At 39.7% G+C, this 26,280-nt stretch overlaps 1 protein-coding gene across 1 annotated transcript in view; it reads left to right on the forward strand.

The window, feature by feature from the left end:
- LOC144367188 (uncharacterized) overlaps positions 1-26,280 on the forward strand; it is a 42,224-nt gene that overhangs the window by 10,776 nt on the left and 5,168 nt on the right. Inside the window, 4 exon segments of the mRNA XM_078022688.1 lie at positions 1,713-1,936; positions 8,485-8,620; positions 14,084-14,294; positions 18,383-18,507. Of these exon segments, the coding sequence (XP_077878814.1) occupies positions 1,713-1,936; positions 8,485-8,620; positions 14,084-14,294; positions 18,383-18,507 (696 nt within the window).

The raw sequence follows: 26,280 nt of genomic DNA on the forward strand, positions 1-26,280 counted from the left end.
TAGAAGTAACATGAGTCAGTTCCCCTGAATATCACATTCCCCAGCACTGTTGAAGGAATACCGTCTCCTGGACCATACAGGAGCCAGTATTTTAGATCCAGGATCCCAGAAGCAAAGAGAAAGGCCTATATATGAAAAGGCAGGTATCATAGTTGGTAAAACACTGAAATATTGGAGCAGAGTAACTGTCAAATGAAATGAAATTTGTACTTTCTAACTGGTTATACAAATGCCCGTGTGATCATGGCTGGGTGGAATGAGGATGTATGAAAATTCTCAGAGTCTTTAGATATTTATATTTCCTGTGGCCACAGATACCATCAGAGTAAATAAAGGTTTGTGGATTTCTGGTGAAGGCACTCCTACACCCACTGTCTGACAGGGTCACAGCATGGAGGATGCTGTGGCAGGGCCATACCATGTGGAAACCGGAACCATTAGGAATGTTAAGTGTTTTGTTTATGATACTCATGATATGGATAACAGGACCTATGGCAATCAATAATAAAAGTATGTATTGCCTGAGATTGCAGGAAAATTTCCAAAATGAGACTAAAGATACAATGGAGATATCCATGAGGTGTGTTTCAATATTTCTCAGATACAAACAATGGTGTTATTCCTCAAGCCTGAACAACAAGAAATATTTATCCCATAGTTAACAATTGACACTAGCCCCTCCCCAACCCCATCCTAAAGCCACAACCTGTACAACAGCCTAGCTACAGAAAAACAATTGCTGTGCCAACAGTACAAGGACCACTGTATGTAGCTTATGGTATCCCCCTCGAGGACAAGAGGCTAATAAAAATACATACCCCCAACTAATAGACCCTCCTTTGCCTTACATGGAAACTTATGATGAGAATGGAAAACACATAGTTAATATAAAAGATAAATGGGTTGAGGTGTAAAGCCTGCCCTTTAGTTAAAGATTACAAAGACAAGAATTGGCGTGCTTTGACCAAGGATCAAGGTAGTTCTTTAGAAAACAATTAAATAGGTCATAAAAAAGGAAATTACTTTGGAAATTAAAATAGAATAATGTAAAATTAACATAGATATATTTTAGAGTCACTTCAGAGTAGGCTTTTAAATAATAGACTTTCACTACTTTTACTGTTTTACTGGGATTTTAGTTTAGAAGTAAGAAAGCATACCAATAATCATAAGTATGTTTTAAAGTTAAAGGTTAATGAAATAATTATAGGTATGCTTTAAAATTAGAAGTGAATAATAGGTCAGTAGTCATGTAGTCTAGTTGTGTCGCCTAGTACCTAGTAATTGGGGTGAAAATGATTGACTAAGGTTACAGAAAAATATTTTGAACAATGTACTCAATATCTTAGGTAATCAATATATGTCAGAAAAGATTGTAACTCTTGAAAATTATGTAAATCAAAAAAGTTTCAGGAGCCAACATGGCTGCCAGCGAAGAGGCAGCACATACAATGCCTCCGTGGTAAGGGGATCAGAGAGACTCAATAATACACTCACATGCGTCCTGCTGAGAAACTTCAAGCAAAATTCCACTGAAAGGAGACCTTCCGGGAACTAGTAAGTTTAATTGGAGGTGTCAGCTTGTCACAGAATACTGAATCTCAGCAACCCAGAGCAGGGGCACAGTCCCTCCGGGGCCGCCAAATGGCCACTGCCTACACGTTGCAGTGAACATAGGAGCGGACACTGACCGCCTGGATCCCCGCGGGCAGGCTCTGTGAACCGCAGCCGATCGCTGCCCACACACTGCAGCGTTCTTGGGAGCGGTTGCTGCCTGACTGGGCCCCCGCGAGCTGGCTCTGTGAACCGCAGCCGGCCGGAGGCCACACGCTGCAGCAAGTTTAGGAGCAGGGGGCTGCCTGCCTGGGCCCACACCACCCAGCTCCGTGATTGGCCACCGGCCACTGTCCACACTTTGCAGCGAGCTAAGGAGCGGGTGCTGCCTGCCTGGGCCCCCGCAGCCCGGCTCTGTGAACCGCCGCTGGCTACCGCCCACACGTAGCAGCGAACTTGGGAGCGGTTGCGGCCTGCCTGGGCCCCTCCCCCCCCCCCCCCCCCGCTGGCTCTGTGAACCGCAGCCGGCCGCCGCTCACACGGTGCAGTGAACTTGGGAGCTGGCACTGCCTGCCTGGGCCCCCGCAGCCCGTCTCTGTGAACCGCCACCGGCTACCGCCAAGCGGCCGCTGCCTACACCCTTGCAGTGAGTGGGGGAGCAGGTGCTGCCTGCCCGGCCCAGCCGGCCTGACTCTGTGAACCTCCTCTGGCAGTTTGGAGCTGCAGACGACCACCCTCCACCTGCCAACCCGGTGCTGCAAACGACCCCTGACCAGCTCTCCAAAAGGCCCCGCCCACAGGGCAAACAGCAGGAATGGAGACCCGCCCAATCCAGGAGGAAGAACCCCTGCACAGTGATTGACTCCCGCCTACTGAGAAGAGAAACTTGGCCCAGTGGGCATAGCTCCATCTACTGGAAGAGCAGTTAATCGAATTCTAGGACTGCATTTATAAATTTTTTTTTGCTGTCTTTTTAAATGTTTTTTTATCCATCTTATTTTATTTTATTCTATTTTTTAATTTCATTTTCCATTTCTACTATTATTATTTTTCTTTAAATTCCTTTTAATCTTCTATTTTTTTCTATCCTTCTTTTCTCCTGTCTTTACATTTCTTTTCAATTTTCTTATTCCCCCTTCCTTGAATTCTACCTGCTTACTCTCATTCTCTTTAGTGACTTCTTCCCATCTCTTCTAATACCTTTCCTCCCAAGCATCAAATATATTTATAGGAGTAAACAGTACCTCAGCAGTCAAACAGAACAAGAAACAATATGAACAGCATGAAAAAGCAAGGAAGAAAAGGAGTGCAAACAATGCAGGGCAGCCTAAATATTCAGGAGGATATAGAGTCACCAGAAAAATGGTCATATAAAGAACTCATGGAACACCTGAGACAGATGGAATGGAACCTTAAAGAGGATACAAGACAGCAAATTCAAGCAGCGAAAGAACACATTGAGAATGAATTACACAAACAGATAAAAGAAGAAGCTAAGCACCTTTATCAGGAGATAGAGATTATAAAAAAGAATCAAGCCATAATCTTAGAAATGAAGGAAATTATAAACCAAATTAAAAACTCAAATGAGAGTATCATTAATAGAGTGGAGCAAGTAGAAGCCAGAACATCAGATAATAAAGACAAAATATATCATCTGGAAAAGAGTCTAGCCAACTCAGATAGGCTGGTTAAAAATCATGAGAAAAACATACAAGAGATATGTGATAATATAAAAAAAACAAATTTAAGAGTCATTGGGATAGAGGAAAGGATAGAGATTCAAACAAGGGGAATGAGTAATCTACTAGATGAAATAATTACAGAAAACTTTCCAGAAATAAAAAAGGAAACAGATATACAAATTGTAGATACATACAGGACACCGAGCATACAAAATCACAGTAGACCAACGCCAAGACATATTGTTATGAAGATATCTAATATACAGAACAAAGAGAAAATATTAAAAGCTACAAGAGAAAAGAGAAAGATTACATTCAGGGGTAAACCAATAAGGTTAACAACGGACTTCTCAACTCAGACGCTGAAAGCGAGAAGATCCTGGAACAACGTATTTCAAACACTGAAAGACAATGGATGCCAACCAAGAATTCTGTACCCAGCAAAATTAAGCTTCAGATACGACAACGAAATAAAATCTTTCACGATAAACAAAATCTAAAAGAATTTGCAGCCAGAAAACCAGCGTTGCAAAGCATCTTGAGCAAAACACTTCACAAGGAAGAAATGGAAAACAATAACCAAAGCCAACAGTGGGAAGTACCTCAGTAAAGACAGACGGAGGGGGGAAAACTAATCATGGTGAAACAAATGCAATTAAAAAAAAAAACGAGATAAATAATCAAACATGGCTGGAAGTACAAACCATATATCAATAGTAACTCTAAACATTAATGGTTTAAACACTCCAATAAAGCAACATAGGCTGGTAACATGGATCAAAAAAACAAATCCAACAATATGCTGCCTCCAGGAGACTCACCTGACTGGAAAAGACATACACAGGCTGAAAGTGAAAGGTTGGAAAAAAATATACCATGCACACGGTCCTCGTAAGCAAGCAGGGGTGGCCATCCTCATATCGAATAAAATCGACATCAAGACTAAGTTAATCCAAAGGGATAAGGAAGGACATTATATACTGTTAAAAGGAACCATTAAACAAAAAGACATAACAATTATCAATATTTATGCACCAAATAATGGTGCTTCGAAGTTTATAAAACAAATTCTCCTCAAGTTCAAGAATCAAATAGACCACAACACAATAATTATGGGTGACTTCAACACACCTCTCTCACCATTGGACAGATCCTCCAAGCAAAAGTTGAATAAAGAAACTATAGACCTCAATACCACAATCAATAACCTAGACTTAACTGACATATATAGAATATACCAACCATCATCGAATGGATATACTTTTTTCTCAGCAGCACATGGATCCTTCTCAAAAATAGACCATATATTATGCCATAGGGCAACCCTCAATAAATATAAAGGGGTGCAGATTATACCATGCATTTTATCTGATCATAATAGATTGAAACTGGAAATTAATGATAAAAGAAGGAAGGGAAAATCCAATATCACATGGAAAATGAACAATATGTTACTGAATGATCAAAGGGTTATAGAAGACATAAAGGAGGAAATCAAAAAATTCTTAGAGATAAATAAAAATGCAGACACAACCTATCGGAATCTATGGGACACAATGAAAGCAGTTTTAAGAGGGAAATTCATCGCCTGGAGGTCATTCCTCAAAAAAAGGAAAAACCAACAAATAAATGAGCTCACACTTCATCTCAAAGCGCTAGAAAAGGAAGAGCAAAACAATAGCAAATGCAGCAGAAAGCAAGAAATAATTAAAATCAGAGTGGAAATCAATGAAATTGAAACAAAAGAAACTATTGAAAAAATTAACAAAACTAAAAGTTGGTTCTTTGAAAAAATAAACAAGATTGACAAACCTTTAGCCATGCTAATGAAGAGAAAAAGAGAGAGAACTCAAATTACTAACATAAGGGATGAAAAAGGCAATAGCACAACAGACGCCACAGAAATACAGAAGACAATTAGAAATTATTTTGAAAACCTATATTCCAATAAAATAGAAGATAGTGAAGACATCGATAAATTTCTTAAGACATATGATTTGCCCAGAGTCAGGAGGACACACACGATTTGAACAGACCAATATCAATGGATAAAATTGAAGAGGTAATCAAAAGACTACCAACCAAGAAAAGCCCAGGACCGGATGGGCATACAGCAGAGTTTTACAAAACCTTTAAAGAAGAATTAATACCAATACTTTTCAAGTTATTCCAGGAAATAGAAAAAGAGGGAGTCCTTCCAAATTCATTCTATGAGGCCAACATCACATTGATTCCGAAACCAGACAAAGACACATCAAAGAAAAAAAACTAAAGACCAATATCTCTGATGAACCTAGATGCAAAAATCCTCAATAAAATTCTGGCGAATCAGATACAAAGACACATCAAAAAAATTGTGCACAATGATCAAGTAGGATTCATCCCTGGGATGCAGGGATGGTTCAATATACGGAAATCAATAAATGTTATTCACCATATCAATAGACTTAAAGATAAGAACCATATGATCATCTCGATAGATGCAGAAAAAGCATTCGACAAAGTACAGCATCCCTTTATGTTCAAAACATTAAAAAAACTAGGGATAACAGGAACTTACCTTGATATTGTAAAAGATATCTATGCTAAGCCCCAGGCTAGCATCATTCTGAACGGAGAAAAATTGAAGGCATTCCCCTTAAAATCAGGAACAAGACAGGGATGCCCTCTATCACCACTTCTATTCAATATAGTTCTCGAAACACTGGCCAGAGCAATTAGACAAACGAAAGAAATTAAAGGCGTAAAAATTGGAAAGGAAGGACTTAAATTATCACTATTTGCAGATGACATGATTCTATACCTAGAAGACCCAAAAGGGTCTACAAAAAAAACTACTAGAACTAATAAATGAATTCAGCAAAGTGGCAGGATATAAAATCAACACGCACAAATCAAAGGCATTTCTGTATATCAGCAACAAAACCTCTGAAATGGAAATAAGGAAAACCACTCCATTCACAATATCCTCAAAAAAAAAATAAAATATTTGGGAATCAACCTAACAAAAGAGGTGAAAGATTTATACAATGAAAACTACAGAACCCTAAAAAGAGAAGTAGAAGAAGATCTTAGAAGATGGAAAGATATACCCTGTTCATGGATAGGCAGAACTAACATCATCAAAATGGCGATATTACCAAAAGTTCTCTATAGGTTTAATGCAATGCCAATCAAAATTCCAATGACATTGCTTGTAGAAATAGATAAAGCAATCAGGAAATTCATATGGAAAATAAAAGACCCAGAATAGCAAAAGCAATTCTAAGCAGGAAGTGTGAATCAGGTGGTATAGCAATACCAGATTTCAAACTATACTACAGAGAAATAGTAACAAAAACAGCATGGTACTGGTACCAAAACAGGCGGGTGGACTAATGGTACAGAATAGAGGATACAGAGACTAATCCACAAAGTTACAACTATCTTATATTCGATAAAGGGGCTAAAATCATGCAATGGAGGAAGGATAGCATCTTCAACAAATGGTGTTGGGAAAACTGGAAATCCATATGCAACAAAATGAAACTGAATCCCCTCCTCTCACCATGCACAAAAATTAGCTCAAAATGGATCAAGGACCTTGATATCAAATCAGAGACTCTGCGTATGATAGAAGAAAAAGTTGGCTACGATCTACATATTGTGGGATCAGGCTCCAAATTCCTTAACAGGACACCCATAGCACAAGAGTTAATAGCAAGAATCAACAAATGGGACTTACTTAAACTAAAAAGTTTTTTCACAGCAAGAGAAACAATAAGAGCAGTAAATCGGGAGCCTACATCATGGGAACAAATTTTTACCCCTCACACTTCAGATAGAGCTTAATATCCAGAGTTTACAAAGAACTCAAAAAATTAGACAATAAGACAACAAATAACCCAATCAACAAATGGGCCAAGGACCTGAACAGACACTTCTCAGAGGAGGACATACAATCAATCAACAAGTACATGAAAAAATGCTCACCATCTCTAGCAGTCAGAGAAATGCAAATCAAAACCACCCTAAGATACCATCTCACTCCAGTAAGATTGGCAGCCATTATTAAGTCAAACAATAACAAGTGCTGGAGAGGATGTGGGGAAAAGGGTACTCTTGTACATTGCTGGTGGGACTGCAAATTGGTACGGCCAATTTGGAAAGCAGTATGGAGATTCCTGGGAAAGCTAGGAATGGAACCACCATTTGACCCAGTTATTGCCCTTCTCGGTCTATTCCCTGAAGACCTTAAAAGAGCGTACTACAGGGATACTGCCACATCGATGTTCACAGCAGCACAATTCACAATAGCTAGACTGTGGAACCAACCCAGATGCCCTTCAATGGATGAATGGATTAAAAAATGTGGCATTTATACACTATGGAGTATTACGCAGCACTAAAAAATGACAAAATCATGGAATTTGCAGGGAAATGGATGGCACTAGAGCAGATTATGCTTAGTGAAGCTAGCCAATCCCTAAAAAACAAATACCAAATTTCTTCTTTGATATAATGAGAGCAACTAAGAGTAGAGCAGGGAGGAAGAGCAGGAAGAAAAGATTGACATTAAACAGAGGCACGAGATGGGAGGGAAAGAGAGAGAAAAGGGGAATTGCATTGAAATGGAAAGAGACCCTCATTGTTATAAAAAAAACTACATAAAAGAGGTTGTGAGGGGAATTGGAAGAAAAAATAAGGAGAGAAATGAATTACAGTAGATGGGATAGAAAGAGAAGATGGGGGGGAGGGGGATAGTAGAGGATAGGAAAGGTAGCAGAATACAACAGTCACTAGTATGGCATTATGTAAAAATGTGAATGTGTAACTGATGTGATTCTGCAATCTGTATTTGGGGTAAAAATGGGAGTTCATAACTCACTTGAAACTAATGTTTGAAATATGATATGTCAAGAGCTTTGTAAGGTTTTGAACAACCAATAAAAAAAAAAGTTTCAGGCTTTGAAGCTGTCCATTAACTACCTGAAAAAAACATCTGTAAAAAAAGGTATAAAAATACATTCCCCCAACCAATAGACCCTCCTTTGCCTTACATAGAAACTTATGGTGAGAATGGAAAACTTTGGGCACACTTTTTATTTGCCTCAGAGGGGACCCTGAGGCAAATAAAGGTTCTTCCAGGGGCAGCAGAGATTTCTTCTGGAGGCTGCTGTAACTTACAACCTGTCATCCTGACTCTTCTTCTTTCACCATCGCCACTCCTTCTTCAGGAACCCCTGGACCCTCACTCCCCCTGCAGGGCTCGACCTTGGCAGATTTCTGCAACCGCTACCAAGCTATTGACTCTATGGTCATTGCAGCACAGATGAAGCCCACAGAACTAATAGAAGGACAGGTTTCTCTGCTCTTATTAGCACTCTTACTGACTGAAATGGGTACCAACATTGTTCTCTGGTTTTTGCTGACATTGAAGCATATATTACTCTCCTAAACTGAGAAATGGGTATGGGACAGCCAAAATAATTGGCAGATCCAATTTCCATAAAGAATGGTTGATGGGGGGTCTGGAGTTGTGGCTCAGTAGTAGAGTGCTCGCCTAGCATGCATGAGGCACTGGGTTCGATCCTCAACATCACATAAAAGTAAAATAAAGATACTGTGTCCACCTAAAACTAAAAAAAATAAATATTTTTTAAAAAGAAGAACGGTTGATAGGTATTTTTATGAGGAAACACATTGTTGTTTATGGCTTTATTGAGGTATGATTAACACGCAATCCACTGCACATATGTAAAATATAAAATGTATGTTGTTAAAGCATGTACATATAGCTGTGAAACAATTATAATCAAGTTACTGAATGTATCCAACACAACAAAAGCATTCTTTTTGTCTATAATCCTACCGGTCCTTTCTAACTCTTCTACATGCACAAACCACAGCAAGCATTTTGTAAGATTCCATAAATAAAACCCTGACATTTATTTTTTTTAAAAATGTATATTTTTATAACTTTATTTTATTCATTTATTTATTATGTGGTTCTCAGGCTCAAACCCATTGCCTCACTTAAGGTAGGCAAGCACTCTACCACTACACTCCTGGCCTCCTGGTGTGTAATTTTTTGAGAGTGAGGCTTTGGCTTTTTTTTAACTAACTGTAGCTCTGAAGGCTAATCCATCTCATTTGTTGCATATGTCAATAGTTTTTTTTATATTGCTGAGTAGTATTGCATTATAGACCACATATTCAAAATCCATTCTGTTGTTAATGGATGTTTGAGTTGTTTCCAATTAGTGGCTATTATAAATAAAGCTACCAAGTAGATTTGTGTTCAAGTTATGAAATAATAATACTGGGCTGGGGCTCAGTGGTAGAGCACTTGCCTAGCATGTGTGAGGCCCTGGTTTCGATCCTCAGCACTACAAATAAATAAATTAATTAAATAAAGGTCCTCTGACAACTAAAAAAGTTTTTTTAAAGAAATAATAATACTCCATTTTATGGATGTGCCACAGTTTATTTAGCCATTCAAGATTTGGCAATTATGAATAAATCTGCTACAAAGATTTGTGAGAGAAAAAAAAAATATCATTAAGAAATGAAAAGGCAAGAAACAGACCAGGAGTGCATAGCCATTGTGTGTATAAGTGTGTGAGGGGAGATCTTGCTCAGCCTTCAATTATTGTGACAAAATACCTGAGAAAATCAACCTATAAGGAAAGATTTGTTTTGGCTCACAGTTTCAGAGGTTTCAGTCCATGGTTGGTTCCAATATTGGTTTTGGGCTTGTGATTAGGCAAAAATCATAGCAGGGAGCATGTAGTGGAACTAAACTGCTCACCTCCTAATATCCAGGAAGCAAAGAGAAAGAAAGAAGAAGAGATTGGCTTCACAGTGTCTGCTTCAAGGGCAAGACACCAATGACCTAACTTCCTCCCACTAACCCTAAGTGTTCCACTACTTCCCAATAGTGCTAACAGTCTGAGGACTAAATCTTCAGCACACGGGCCTTTGGGATATTTCAGATCCAAGCCATACACCTGAAAAAGGATTTTTAAATAACTCATAAATATAATTTTTAATAAGCAACTCAATAAAAATGGGCAGAAAAATATGATGGAAGGGTATATTGGCTCAAATTTGGATCCCTAGAGAACTCTTTGGGCATATTTGATTATTGTTTCCTCCCCCATAGCTTTTCCCTGACAAATTTCTTTCCTGAGCATCATAGGTAAGAAGCACCCTAACATGCCTATTCAAGTCATCTGCATTAGCAATTTAACAAGCATTGTTAATGAATGTGTTTTGTTGTTATACATGACTAGGGTACTAATTCACCCCAAGCAAGTGGGCTCCTTGTGAACTGAATCTTAGAATTTGACCAATGATCTGTGCTGCCATCTAGAGAAAAAACACTGGTGTTGCAGATTAAGAGAAAGAACCATAACAACTATTCTTTTATGACAGGTCAGGCTTTGAGATTTGGAAAAGTCCTAACTTTACTAATGGATCAATGTGGAGTATAATAAAAGAGAGAGATATTAAGGAAAATTTTAATTTTTTCTGTAAGGAGGAATTTTCATTAATTGAGACAGCTCCCTCTAATAATAATAATAATAATAATAATGGGGACTAGGGAAATAGCTCAGTGGTAAAGCATGTGTTCAGCATGGTCAGAGCCCTAGTTTTAACCCAAAATGCATAAAGAAAGGGAAAAAAGGAGAAAGGGTGAAAGGGAGAAAGGAAGGAAGAGAGGAAGGGAGGAAAAAAGGAAGGAAGGAAGGAAGGAAGGAAGGAAGGAAGGAAGGAAGGAAGGAAGGAAGAAAGAAAGAAAGAAAGAAAGAAAGAAAGAAAGAAAGAAAGAAAGAAAGAAAGAAAGAAAGAAAGAAAGAAGGAAACAACACCAAAAATTAACCTTAATTTAAACAGGACTTTGGATGATATTGACATGTCAATGTAGGTTATTCATTTGTAATACATGCATCCCTCTGATGCAGGATATTAATTGGGGAGGGTATGTATGCATGTTGGGGGTGGGTACAGATGGATCTGGGGACTGTCTCTAATTCCTGTTCAATTTTACTGTGGACTTAAAACTTCTCTAAGAAATAAAATGCAGGTGTTATTTTTTTATTTAAATGTGATCAAAACTGACTTAGGACAGAAGGCAAAATATCCAAGTTTAAATATGATAAATTTGAAATGCCCAAAAGAGACACTTGCTAAAAATCTAATTTTAAACATGCTAAGTTTGAGAAGCCTAAAAAAGATACTTGTAAAAATATGAAGAAGTACTATACTCTGGTTTTATATGTTATTTCTGTCAATTAACACTGTAGTATTAAAACTGTGATACTGTATTTAATAGAAAATTGCCTATAAGATATTATGGATACTATAAAAGTATTATTTTTAACTTATTAATTATAAACACGAGTCTTCCTGTGTTACCTGAGCTGACCTTGAACTTCTAGGCTAGAGGGATTCCTCCTGCTTCTGCCTTCCAAGCAACTGGGACTACATGTGTGCACAACTAACTGTGCCTGTCTCTTATGAATTATTTAGACTGAAAAAATTACCTAATTTTTTTTGGTACCAGAGATTGAACCCATGAGTGCTTAACCACTGACCCACATCCCCAGCCCTTTTTAATATATTTTATTTAGAGACAGGGTCTCTCTGAGTTACTCAGGCCTTGCTAAGTTTCTGAGGCTGGCTTTGAACTCACTATCGTTTTTGCCTCAGCATCCCAAAACACTGGGATTACTGGAATGTGCAAGCACACTGGGAAATTACCTAATTCTTAAAGGAATAAATGGAAGGATTAAGAGCTCATTTTACAACACAAATCCTAAGTACAGGATAAATTTTCTTCTTTTCTATATCAAAAAATTTATTAATATGTTATTTTGTACTATAATTTTTTAAGATGTTGCCATTGGTGAACCTGGTAAAGTATACAGAAAATTTCTCTGATTATTTCTTACTACTGCATGTGCATCAACAATTATTTCCAAATAAAAGTTTAAGAAATAAGTTAATCAATAATCAAGGGAGTGGATAATAATGAGTTAACAAAATCCTTTCTTCTTCTTTGTAAAAGAATTTGATCTTGGATTAGTTTACTAGTTCCATTCCCGTGGTAACCTACCAAGAAGAAAATTTCTTTATGGTTCTGATTGTCTTGGTAACTTGGTAAAAAAGATTCATCAGCTGCATTACATTGTTTATGATAAAAATGACTCCTGGTTGGTAAATTGTACCTGGACTGGTGAGTGCCAGGCAAGGACACTAGAAATTGAACCACTGTATTCTTAGGCCATGTTAAGAGACATTGGATGTGGTAGGGGCTTAGGGCTTCAAAGTCAGTGTGAATCTTTCTTCCTTGTATCTGGGCTGTCACCTGAAACATCAGAGAAAACAGCTGCTGGAAGAGTTGTGTGCACTTAAAAAAACTACTGTCATTGAAAGGCAATGTCTAATAGAGACTAGCTGACACGCTTTACTCCTTATATGTATTTTTAAAATGAGTAACACAATATAATGGTGTGACATCAGGCGGGATGATGGCTGTTGGACCAGAAGATATTTCTGAATGCTTGGTCAGGAGGAGCATAGCCCAAAAGTCATTTCTATCTGATCTTAGATTTAAGGTCCAAACTCTCATCTAAGCTTTCTTTCTTTTAAAATGCCTAGGTATGTTTGTTAACTGTCTTATTCTGTTTCCTCTTGCTATGATAAAATACCCATGGAGCAAAGCCTTTATGGGGTCCAGGGCACTTACAAAGCAGGTTTCCTGTGAAGAGTTCTAATTTGTGTGTTTAGAGCAAAAAAAGACACAAGTTCTACAGAATCATATTTCTGGAAGAGAGGTGGTCACTTCAGCATATCTGGCCAGTCCATGTGGGGTACCAGAGTTTGGATGTGGTTTGTCCTCCTGTGGTTTATGTGCTAGAGTTTAGTCAACAGTGGTGGTGTTGATTTGATGAAATCTCTAAGAATTTGGGTCTAGTGTGAGATAATTACGTCATTGGAGGTGCTGCTTTCGGAAGCAATTAATGCTCTTGAGGAGTGAGTTTATTCTCCCAAGAGTGGATTATTATAAAGCAAAGCCACCCATGTGCTCCTCTCTCTGCTTATGACTGTTTTCCTTCCCATTTCTCTACCATGCTATGATGAAGTCAAGGTGCCCTTTACCAAATGTAAAACAGATAGTGCCAATAAAATCTTGGTCCTCCAGCTTCCAAATCCATGAATTAAATAATTATCTTTGCTTTATAAAGTACCCAGCATTAAGAATTTGGTTGTAGTATCAGAAAACAGACACTGTTTGCTCCCTACCGGCTAAAAGTTACTCCAAACCAATGATGTTCGGTTTGTTCACCCACGTTATTTCAAATGGCTCACAATAAGCCTTGGTTCCTAGCAGGCGTTAGGTATCCTTTCGATGAATAACTGCAATGGGTTGGTTCTTGGCCAGTGTCTGATGGCCACACCATCATTCACACACATGAAGAATAGGAGATGCTGCCCTCCATGAAGTATTCACTTCTTGGAATCCAAGATTCGACCTCGCTCTTGGAGGGAGTCAGCGAACCCCAGCACACTAGAGGGAGCACTCAACTGAGGTCTGGGAACCAGATAGATTCAGCCAGCGCCTCGCCTCAAAAAATGCGGAGAACTACACTTCCCAGAATTCTCAGTGTCGAGTGGACTTCATTTCCCAGAGGCGTTAGCGGCCAACCCTGTTCCACCAGCCCTAGACGCCTGGACCTTTGCGGCCGGGAGCTTGCTGGTGGATGCGTGACGGCCAGGGGCTGAGGTAGCCTGCCGGCAGGGTCCTGACGCCAGGCTACTGACGGGCGGGGCGGTTCCGGACCTTCCTGCCTGAGGAGCACCGCCCGGCGAGGCATCGCCCCAGAAGCCCCGAGCCTGGGGAGGTGAGCGGCAGAGGGCGGCGGGAGGCAGACCCGAGCCTCCGGAAGATGTGGCGCCCAGGCGTGGGGAACAGGCCCACGAGGTGCGCGGAGAAGCCTTTGTGGTTCGGGCAACACCCCAGCGCCTGTCCCCGCTAGCCGTCCCGCGATGTCGCCTCAGGCGTGTCAGGTGGTGCTCTTGGCCCGCGTTTGCGGCAGGCCCACCTCCTGCTAACCCAGGCCTGTCCACTGCGCATTCCCTGCCCTTGCCCTGCCAGCGTTTGGTTTCCTGCCGGCCTCTTTGGAAAGCCTGAGAAAATGAGCTTCGTCCCTATGGCTTCAGCACTGTGCGGTGGCAGACGTCGTGATCTGTCTCACCGAAGAGATGGGTGCAGGGTGCCCCTATGGCGCAATTAAGACTGGTACCCGAGCTTTTGGTTTCTGCGCTTGACCCCCCCTTCCCTCCATAGGAAAACCACTGTTTTACTTTTCTGAAACAGCTTTCTCTAAAATCTGAGAATTGATTCATTGACAGGAGACAGAGGAATTTGGGTAGAAGTTTTGGAGGAAAATTGCAAGGTGCACAGTGATGTTAGAGCAGATGCTCAAGGACCTGATTCCTGGCGCCATTCTCACAGGCTGTGTGAACTGGTGCAGTCTGTCCTCACTTTTCTGATCTGTGAAACGGAGTGCTAGCAATGCCTGCTGACTATGTGGGATTGAACAGTGTAAGCCTATTGGTGCCTGGCACTTGGTGAGGCTCAGTGAGTCCCTGCTGCTGATGAAGCCCCATGTCTTTCTGAGTCTTGCTTCTGGAAAGCTACAGAGTCACAAAGAGTGGGGCCCTGATCCAGGATAGCCTCAGCCCTTTTCTCTGATTTTTTCCACTCCCAGCTCCTGACTTTCCTCTCTGGGCACATGGGGGTCTCAAAGAATTTTAGAGCTCCTGATTCTGAGGGGTGGAAAGCAGAGGGGGCTTTCTTGTGGTTCCTTTTCTTCTCTTACATCTGCCTTCTGGAAACTGCACCCACCCTGGGGAGAAGAGCCCAAAAAGGACATGGCTCCTGAGCAAAGGGAAGCAAGGTCCCAGGTTAGCTCATTGCCATCTCTGTTCTTAGTGGGTGGATTTTCCCCCTCCCACTTACAATATAACTTTCACCAGAATTTGGAGCACAAGTCCTTTGATCTTGGGGTAGCTAGTCCACCCTCACAGGTGGTGTGTTCTGTAAGGAATACTGCCCTTACTTATACATGTTCAGTGTACACTTTTTTCTTGTTTAACACGTTTTTATTCATTAATCTCAATCCATTGTGTGATTACTAATTTGATAGGATTAGATGCCACAAGTATGCAACACTAGGGATAGAACAAACATGCAAACCTGATAAAATTCCTTTCTGGCCCTCCTTCACTCATTCTTGTCTTCCTTCCTCCCCTTGGCAAAATGCTTTTTCCCCCCTACCTCTGAGCAAGTGTTTGCATGTACCAGTTTTTACTCTCAGGTCAACTGATTTTGACTTGCCATTCTCTCCTCCATGTTAGGAAACTAAAGGAGGTACCCCATGCAGGTGACATAACCTGTGAACAAAAAATAGCTATGTTGCAGGGCACCCAGTGATGAGGTCTCTTTCTCTGAAGGCAAAGAATATACTCCTCAGGAAGCTGCAGGAGGTTTCCATGAGGATCTTGTGAGATGTTGGTGATAGAGAACCAGCACATGCTATGGTTGAGGAGTGGGGTCCTCAAGACAGACAGCCACATTTTAACTCAATTCCTTTGTTACTGTTTGTGGGCCTTGGGCAAATAACTGCACCTCTTAGTGCCTCACCTATAAAATCAAAATAACAGCTATGCCTACTTCCTTGGATAGATGAGAGGATGACATGAGTTAGTACATAAAAAGTGTTTGGATCAAGGCTGGGCACATAATAATTGCTCAGTGTATGCTTATTGTGGTAGCTGAATGATACTATATTAATAATAGTATTAATTTCATGGATAGAAATTAGTAAAAACTGGACATGGAGTAATTGCCTAGCTTTATCCCCAGCATCATATTTTTTTTAATTGTACAGTTTTTCTAGGACCCAGAAAATACTAGTCATTCCCACTTACCTTCATCTAACACTAACTAACAGTTGGTATTTCTTGATTGTCCAACATGCTGGGGAATGTTCTGAGGGTTTTGCATTTGTTATTTCTCATTCTCAAACAGCATGGTAGTTATCCCCTATATAATTTGGATCAATTATCTCCTATATAATATGGTCTCTAAATACCCATATGTTTAAGATGTGGCCCTTAACCTGTGGTACTATTAGGAGACAGAAGAACTTTTAGGAAGTGGGCTCTAGTAGGAGGAAGTTAGGTCACTGGAAGTGTGACCTGACTTGAAGCCCTTGAAGGGAATACTGGGACCCTGGCCTCTTCCTCTCTGTTTCTTTTTCTTCCCAGCTATAGGATGAATGGGCTTCCTCTCCTTCATGTTCACCACAGGCCCAAAAACATCAGGACTAATCATGGACTGAAACTTCCAAGACTGTGAACCAAAATAAACCACCTTAGGTGTTTGCTAGAGTAACTGAAAGCTGACTAAAACATCCCCATTTTATAGACATAAGAGAAAACTGAGGCTCAAAGAAATCAAGTAACCCAAGTTCATTCTCAGGTTCATCTGACCTTCAATCCATGCTTGGACCAGCCACTTCTCTGGTATGTCATTCAGTGTATGGACAGACCCAGCTACCTATTCCAGGGATCCGCAAACATGGTGGAGTTTTATTTTCTGAGGCTATGGCCAGGACCCACCATTATATGTTTTAGCTGCTCTGTTTTCTTTAAGCCTTTCCCATTTTTTTTGGACAGGGCCAAATTGTTCTTCTGCCAAAAACTTTCTGCATCCCTGTGTGTAGGTGAATCCCCTTACTGCATCTCCCTATCTTCATCTGCTGCCCATGGGTTAGTACAGGGTGATGTGGTACGTAAAACTCAGTGACAGGAACTTTAAGACCAGAATGAGTGCTGGATTCACAACTGGAATACTTAAATTATGGTCTTGCTGCTACCTCTAGTAAAAGCATGTGATTTCAGTTCTTGGTTGCACTTGATTTTCCTTGTCTCTGAAATGAAGATTGAAATAGAAGATGGCATATGCTCCTACCTGTCCTGCCAGTTTTGTTGTATTGCAGAATTAGAGATCTAATCCAGGGCTCTTGCATGTCAAGACACCCTACCGATGAACTATACCCACAACCTTTACACAGCTGTCTTTTATTGTTCAAATCATTTAATGCATTTTCTTTGTGTATGATATGGATTGTAAATTCTTTGTGGGCAAAGATCATTTCTAATATTCCTTCCATAAACCAATAAATTGTTTTTCTTGTCATATATTGCATGCTCATGGTATGAATTTCAGAGAATTTAAAAAAAAAACATGAATAGTAAAAGTCAGTTTTTCCCACTATACTCTCGAAACATTGTTAGGAGTGGCAGGACAGGCAGATTCCTCACCCACAGAGCAAGTAATGCTACAGAAGCAGACTCTGCTGGGTGTCCTTTAACTCAGTTTAATTTTTTTTTAATATTTTAGTTGTATATGGAAACAATACCTTTATTTTATATATTTATTTTCATGTGGTGCTGAGAATTGAACCCAGTGCCTCATACATGTGAGGCAAGTGTTTTACCACTGAGCCACCACTCCAGCCTAATTTAATTTAATTTTGACACTGTCTTCCTGGGGGTCACAGCTCTGAAAGACTTTCCCCAATTCAGACAGCAGGTTAGGCCAGTTGTGACCAACCAGATATTAATTAGTGTTCCCTGGCAACCCCCTCCTTTATTAAGTTGGTAGAGCAGTTCACAAAATTAATGAAACATGTACCAGCTTATTATAAAAATTATCACCAAAACAATAAAAAATAAGTTATCAGAAAGGATACAAATAAAGAGGTACATCAAATGAGGTATGGTATGCCACCCTCAAAGAATTCTCCAAATTATTTCTTTTTGAGTTTTTCTGGAGGTTCCATTAACACGGGCACTATATATTAAATCATTGGCCAACTTCACTATTAGCCCCTACCCTTCGTCAATTCTTAGCATACAAAAAGTCACTTGTCACTCATCACTTTTGAAGATTCTGTGGATTTTAGGAGCTCCATGCCACAAATAGTATCAACAGGATTTCATGGAAGCCTGTCCTCCTCCATTTCCTCCATCTACATGAATGTGAGGGCTGGTCCTAGGTGAGCTGGAGTAGCTTGTTCTTACAGGTATCTGACATTCAAGGATGTGGCTGTGCTCTTTATTCAGGATGAGTGGAAAAAGCTGGATCCTTCCCAGAGAAACTTGTACCGGGAGGTGATGCTGGAGAACTTTAGTAACCTGGCCTCACTGGGTAAGGACATCCCCTCTGGACACAGTTCAGAAATTAGACTTCAGCACCTGCTTCCTTGAATAAAAGCTGTTGGCCATCAAAAAAGTTGAGGTTTGCCTTATGATTATACAAATCATATCTTTGTAAATAAACATTGAGAACATGTTCCCCTTACAGGCATGGAATTACCCTATGTATAGGAATGGAGGAAGTGGTCTTGGTAACCATCACCTTCCTTCTATGTTTTTTAAATTTTAATTATTTTCTATTAGGAGGACTCCCATTTATCAAAACAAAGGTGATCTCCCTTTTATAGGAGGGAGAAGATCCCTGGAAGGTAGAGAAAGAAAATTCTGGAAGTACCTCTCTTGGTGAGTGGGTGGCACTATTTATGTTTAAAGAATATTACGTGTTTGTGAAATATACAAATAAGCACAGAGAGGAATTGCTGCAGGTATCAGTCTGGTTCACAAGAAGGTGCAGCTTGGAGTGTGTTAGTTGGGAAACTTCCTTTAGAGTTCTCAGGCCTCAAGAAGTTGATGAGGAAGGGAAAGCCCAGGTTCCTAGACACCTGCTTCTGCTTTTTTTGTGCATAATCACTTCACAAAATGAATCTCTCTAGAGCTCTTTTTATTCTTTCCTGTTATTTCTGAAAAGGGCTGCATTTTATGTATTCATTCAACAAACAGTGTAATTTAAGGGAATATAAATAATTCATTTTAGCTGAAGCTGCAGGTATGAAAGAGATAAGGAAGAAAATGAGATGGGAGGCTGTCTAAGGGCCACACTGTAAGTGCTTTGGTACAGTTCTAAGAGATTTGAACTGTTCCATGGATGACCAGAAATATTTGAGGAATTTAGGCAGAAGAACTTTTTTATCCCTGATATTTTAGAAAAATTGGTCTGAATTAGAAACAAATGTTCCTTAATAAAGGAATGGCTAAAGAAAAAATAATGTGTCCCTACTCTGGCAAATGTTGTCACAGTTTAGAAAGAAAGAACACCCTAATGTGGATGGAGCTGCAAGGCACATCAAGTTATAAAATATCACCATATGTTACTATTTGTATTTAAAGAATATTAAGTGTTTGTGAAATATGCAAATAAGCACTGTGAGCAAGGTTCAGAAAACACAAAAATTACAAGGACACACTTAAACTGGTAATAGCAGTTACTCTTGGAATGAATCTAATAAAAGGGGACTTTGTTTCCCTGTAATGTTTTAATTTTCACAAAGAGAATATGTTCACGAAGGTATCTTGACTGGAAGTTAATAAGAATGGTCACTTAGGAGGCATTATTGAAGTGAGGCAAAACTAGAGGTTGAAAGCCTCACAGAATTCATGGGAATCCAGGCAGGATGCCAGTGGGCCTGGACTAGAGACACCTGCTAGTGAGGATCAGGGGGCGGAGGAGGAGTCAGCTTGATAAGGGAATCTGAGGAATTCGGTGTGGAATTCAGTGTAGTTTTTATTTAAGATGTAACATACATGGGTAGAGGTTACAGATGGGCTGTTATGTAAGGGAGACAGACTGATTGGCACTCCAAGTAGAGGGCAGGGAACCCTCAGTACAAAAGGGTAATTGCCACCTTGATAAGTTGACCAGGTAAAGGAACAGAGCAGAAAACAGAATCCTAGGAAACCAACATTTGAGAGATGGTTAATCGAGAAAGGACTTTGTGACCAAATCTGAGGTTTAATTATCAGAGGAGAAAAACAGAAGAGGTTGCTGTCATCCAAGAAAGGTTGGGGATTTGAGCTTGCGGAGGCATAGGAAGTGTTCCCAGGGAAAGTCTGGAGAAAGGTCAGTTCAACCAAGAAGAGTAGAAGAAACTGCAGAAGACAGCAGTGGAAACAGATACTGCTGAGCCCCGGCCCTGTCACAGGATTTGGTCTGAGAATTGGAGAGCCTGGGAAGGGCTGAAGATTTGTGAGTTTCCTGGAGCTGCACAGGTTCACCCTCCACAGAAGCAGCTTCCAACTGACTTAGGGAGCCTGAGAACATAGAGAGGAGACACATAGGAGGCTACGGTCGAGTCAGATGATCAGAGACAGCCTCCCATGTTCCAGCCCAGGGAAGAGCATGGGACAGACTGCCTTGGTACAACAGTGCCCACGCTGGGGGAGTTCTCTTCTCAGTTAAGGTGACAATTTTTGAGATGGAAACCCCAGTTGTCTATCTTTTAACCTCCATTTTGGAGAAATTAATTCTTTGGAAATTGCCAGAAACCACCCCAACATAAAAAGAGAGCAGAGAAACTTTAGAGTTAGGAGGCATCAGTCTGGCTATTATATGAGACCTGACTCTGGTGGAAAAGATCAGAGTCCTCTGAACAGCCCTTCCCAAAAGGAGCTCACTCCCCAAGAGCACAGCTGAAGGACCTGCATGTTCTTGGAAGTACTTACTGGTATAATTAACTTTCAGCCAGAACCAAAATCCTATCCCTTGAAAACTCAGTTACAGAAAAGCTCATGCTCTGAAAGCAGAATTCTCTAGAACCTCTGGTAGCCTCAGAATGCACTTTTACAAAGTTACTTTTCAATTCGGAACTGTTAATAAATAGGAACAATCCCTTCCCCCTGCCAAAAAAAAAAAAAAAAAAAAACCTTATGAGAAAACAAATGTGTCATCCCTGGCTTTCTAAGTTTAAGTTAAAAGACAGGAGGATATGGCTCAAAGGGTCTGCATCTCTGATTTGGGTCTCTTGCTTAGAATATGAACCAAAAGCATAATCTTTTGAGGTTGTGCTTTTCTAGAATAGTTGTATTAAGAATAATGGAGTTAAACTTGTTTGTACAGCTCCTAACTTTGGGTTCTACCCAAATGTAAAAATATTAGATTCCATGCAGTGATAATATTTTCTTCCCATTGTTTCCTCTTCTTTTGTCCTCTAAAAGCAAGAAGCCATCTAAGATGGACTGAAATACATGGTGATCACCTCAAGCGTTACCTGCTATGCTCTAGTGAGGTTTGCCTGGGCAGCATCTGCCTGAAGGAAAAGCGTCTTTTCCTGATTTGCACAAGCTGCTCAACAGATTAGCAGCAGCCCTACCAAAGTGCTATGCAATGGTTTTAAAAAGCAACTTCTTATATAGTTTCAGTGGAGTCACAGTGCTCTGCAGCCCTGTTTAATATGTATGAATTAGTGCTGTTGCTGTCCCCCTGCCCTCCAACAAAGACCCATACATGGGCCCTGTACCTCCCCCTGCTGCCATCAACTTATATTTCCTTTGTAGCTATCAAAGGGATATTTTTAAAAAGTAAATTATGTCATATTGCTGCATGCTCAAAACCTTTAGAGGCTTCCATCCCATGGAGTCCAATCAAGAATCTTCATTGTGGCCTTTAGAGACCTATAATGGTCTAGCCTCTTGACCTTCATCTACTTCTTCTCTTCCCTTTATGCAAGAACTCTAATCACCCTGGCTCTCACCTCTGTGATTTTGCACTTACTTTTCCTGTCTGATACCCATTTTTTTTCCAGATGACTCATTTCCTCATATCCCACAGGTTTCTTCCCCTCAGCATGCTTATCACTGCATAATAGTACATATTTATTTATAATCTGTCTCTTTCTTTGCATTTTCAGCTCTCTTATGCAGAATTGCCTCTTTCATTCATTCCCACTTCCCTATTTTCTAAAATAGTGGCTGGCCAGAGTGGACTTCCAGCTTTATAGTAAATGCAGAAATGACTAAGACTAGGTTAGTTCTGATAGACATAGAAAGAAGCAAACCAATTCCAAAGATATCTGGAAAGTAAAAATAGGACTTAGAAATGGATTTGATAAGGAAAATAAAGGAGATGGAATTATTAGGGATACTTGCTTAGTTGGTGGCTCATTCTGGAAAGAACAAAATACTATTCAGTGGAAGGAGAAATCAAATATGGGAGATAGTACGAATTTGGTTTGGAATTAATTAAATTCAGTTGTCTTTAGTTGGCCCAGTTATCCAACTGGAGATGTCAGGACTGAGTATGAAATGTAAATTTGCAAGAACCTGGTCCATATAGGATAATTAAAACAATGAGTGAGGTTAAGATAAACTAGGGAGAAAGCTTAGGTTACAGTAAGAGGAAGAAAAAGGCTAGGAGTGAATATTGAGCCACACTGAAGTCTTAGTGATGTTAGGTGGTGGGGGCAGAAGTATTTCAGGCAGTCAAGTAGAGAAGAATGAATCCATAGTGAGGTCAAGTATAGATGTACTGAAGGAGTAAATTGGAGAGAGTTTGGTACCATCAAAGGCAAGATGCATAATAGAATGGTAGCAGTAGAAATAAGAAGTGGATGGATTTGGAATATATTATATGGTCAAATAAAAAAGTCTTGGTAGTTGATGATATGATGGGAACAAGAAGCTGCTTCTTGAGCATTTGATTGAGAATAGTGCCATTTACAGAATCCAGGGATTAAACAGGTTGGACAAAGTGATCATGAATCTGGTTCTATGCATATTAACTTTGAGGTGTCATTAAAGCATCTGAGTTGCTGTTTTGAGTAGATAATCTGGAAGTGTGTGTGGTGAATAGAGTATTCTTGCCTAGAGTATAAGTTTGTAATTGAAGCTAGCTAGTGGAAACAAATAAAGAGAGAAAAGTTGGTCACCAGGAACTAAACCCTAAGGAACTCTATGAATTAAAAGAGCAGGTAATGAGGTCACTGAAGCTTAGGAAGAGAGTGTCCCAAGGAAAGCAAGGGATTGTTGTCAGGTGTTGCTGAAGGTAAGTTAGGAGAAAATTGAAGAAAGTGTCTTGTCTTAGTGGCATTAGGTGGTAGGAGCAGAAAGCCAAAGTGGATATGATGAAGGGTGAGTGAGAAGAAGCAATGGATGAATGTAGAATACACTACATATAGGAATATATTTAGATAAAAATACTATGTAATACACCTTATTCTGCCCCTTTCACTTGGTGCATATTAAAACTCTTTCTGGTTCACTACACAGAGAGCTTCCTCACTCTGGACTGGCTCTATGCCAGCTCTCTTCTCCACTGGGAAAACATTTGGACTTGATTACATGCAGTTTTGGGTAATGACAGCAGGCAGGCCCACTTGAGATTAGGATTTTATAAATGTTATTAGCAATGTGGGAAATTATTTAAAGCTATACCTTTATCAAGTGCCAATGTAAAGTTTTGATGTATTAAAATTAGAGTTAGCCCAAAGGTTCATCAGAGTAATCTAGTTGAATAAACTTTGGTGTGTATACATAGTGAAATTCTCTGCAGCTGTATAAAGGAAATAAAGAGGATCTTTGTAAATTCCACTGTCATCTAAGAAGGGGCTGAGGAAGTACCACAAAAAAAGTAGGTATATTATGTATGTACTTATAATTTTTTTAAAAAAAGATAGAAACAGGAAAAAAAGGATAAAAGCAGATCAATAAAAATGGTTTTATAAGGTAAAGGAAGTAAGAGAATGAGGGAGCAGGAACAGAATCTAGAATTTTTTTGCTATGGCTGTATAAATTACCACAGACCAAGCGGCTTAAAACAACAGAAATATATTGTTCTACCGTTCTGGAAGCCCAAAGTCAAGGTACTGGCAGAACCCTGCTCCTTCTGACACTGGGTTTTTCCCTCCTTGCCTCTTCCTAGCTCATAGTGTTGCCAGCAGTCCTTGGTAATCCTTGGCTCCTGGCTGCATCAGTCCTAACTCCTCTACCTTCACATTGCATCCTCATTTTTCTGCCATGCATTTCTGGAAAATGGCCAGATTTTGCCATTTTCCAAGGACACTAGTCATATTGGATTCAGGACCACAATAATGTCCTCATCTTAATTTGATCAAACCTGCAGAGACCCTATTTCCAAACAAGGTTACCTTCTCAAGTACTAGAAATTAGGACTGTAACATATTTAGGGGATGTGACAAATCAACCCATTATAATATATAGATGGAACAGTATTAGTGGTGGTTGAAACTTGCTTGAAGTTTCATTGTAAAGTTTGCTCTTTTATATTGCTGCAAATTTTCCGCAATTATTTTTTTTTAAATTAGGTACCAACCATAAAATTTCTGAATGTTTCTCTTTTCCAGAAACATAAACATCTGGAGGATGTTTACAAATTGCCATCCTACCCTCTATCATGATGATATATATAATTCCCTGCATATAGCTCCTTCATTCTCTAACTCTAGAAACTTTGTAAGACTGCAAATACAAGCAACATTTTTATAGAAATGACTTGGATCATTTTATGAATCTGGATGAAGAATAAGGTGGGGAAGGACACTTCAGGAAATAAATCTGGAAGGTTGACATAGGTTCAAAGACTAATGATAACTTCACCCCCATCTATCCTATGACTGGTCCTTTAAAGTCTCATCTTAGATATCAGAAAACTCTAAACAGTATCTGCATCCCTTGTCTACCTGCACCCACCACCATCTAAGGATAGTTTTGATGGTGGTCTAAGCTCATGTTTGCATCCATTTCTACCTTGCGTGTTTGTTGTAGAAATAATCACATTATGTTGTAATTGTCTATTCATTTCTTTATTTCTATGCCAAACTATAAACTCCTTGAAGAAATTAACTATTTCTTTTCACTACAGGATCTGTAGTATACTGTAGATTACCAGTACCTATGTTATAGCCTAACATATACTAGGTACCTTTTAACTATTTGATAAATGAATAAAGTAAGGAGCAATGAATAGTTTTTGAAATGGCAAGATGAGCTTTCTGTATTAAGAAGGTAAATCCAGTGGGAAATAATACTAGAAAGGTGAGATACTGGGGTCAAAGGAACAAATTGAAGGTCAGTAGCAATAGTCACTGTAGAGTAAGGAAATTCTGATCAACAGTAATGGCTGTTGGAGGCCTTTCACCTAATGGGATTTAAGAGAACTTGTTGACTGCCTAGACTTGAAATGCAGGGGAAAGAAAATTTCAAGTTGAAACCAAACATTTATAGAAAAAGTCATTGAAATGGTTATGATGTCATTTTGAACTGGGAAAAACATAGGGAAAAAAGCTTTGAAAAGTAATTGTTGGTAAAACCCAATGTTCAAGAACCAGCTGTGAAGACAGAAGGTGCTGAAAGATGAAAGAACAAGCCAGACTGACACAGGATTGCACCAAGTGCAATTTATTAAGGACTTACAGACAGAAGTGTGCTTTGGGTGGCAGCAAGGCAGAAAGATGCCCATACCTGAGGAAAGGGAGTATATACTAAGCAAAAATATTCTGTGGCTATCTGAAATTTACCTGAACTTTCTCAAAATTTTTAACATGTTTAACTACAGTTAAGAAACAGTTCAGTGTCAGTGGCAGGCTAGAAAGAGAAAATTCAGGGTTGTCCTTCACATAGGAGGTGTGGGGATGGAGAGAAGATTGAAGAGACACTCTCAGTATAGGAAGAGCCCTGGGAGGATAATCTAGACCTAGTGACAGGAACTCATCATGGCGGTGGTCATTAGCAAGATCATTCTGAGCTCAAAACTTCTGGCCTAAGTTTTAACCTTATTCATGAGGTAGCTCAGGCCTGTGCTTGATTCTTGGAACAGAAGTTGAACTGCACCTTAGGAGACATACTTGTAGAGCTGTAGCAAATTCTGAGCGGTTCATGAGGAAGTTAGGATGTCCTCAACGAAGACTCATATCTGTTTCAGTGGAAAATATGAGACTAAGGCATTGGCACTTTAGTGCTAGGATGAGTTTACCACAATTGATATGGACCCTTGTAGCAATAATTACTTTCATTACAAATAAAAATGTCCATGTCTCATTTTCCTTATTCTCCTCTAAACCAAACTTTCAAAAACATTTTCCATTTGATGTTTTTG

This window comes from Ictidomys tridecemlineatus, chromosome 1 (genome assembly GCF_052094955.1).
Source record: "Ictidomys tridecemlineatus isolate mIctTri1 chromosome 1, mIctTri1.hap1, whole genome shotgun sequence".
NCBI lineage: Eukaryota > Metazoa > Chordata > Mammalia > Rodentia > Sciuridae > Ictidomys > Ictidomys tridecemlineatus.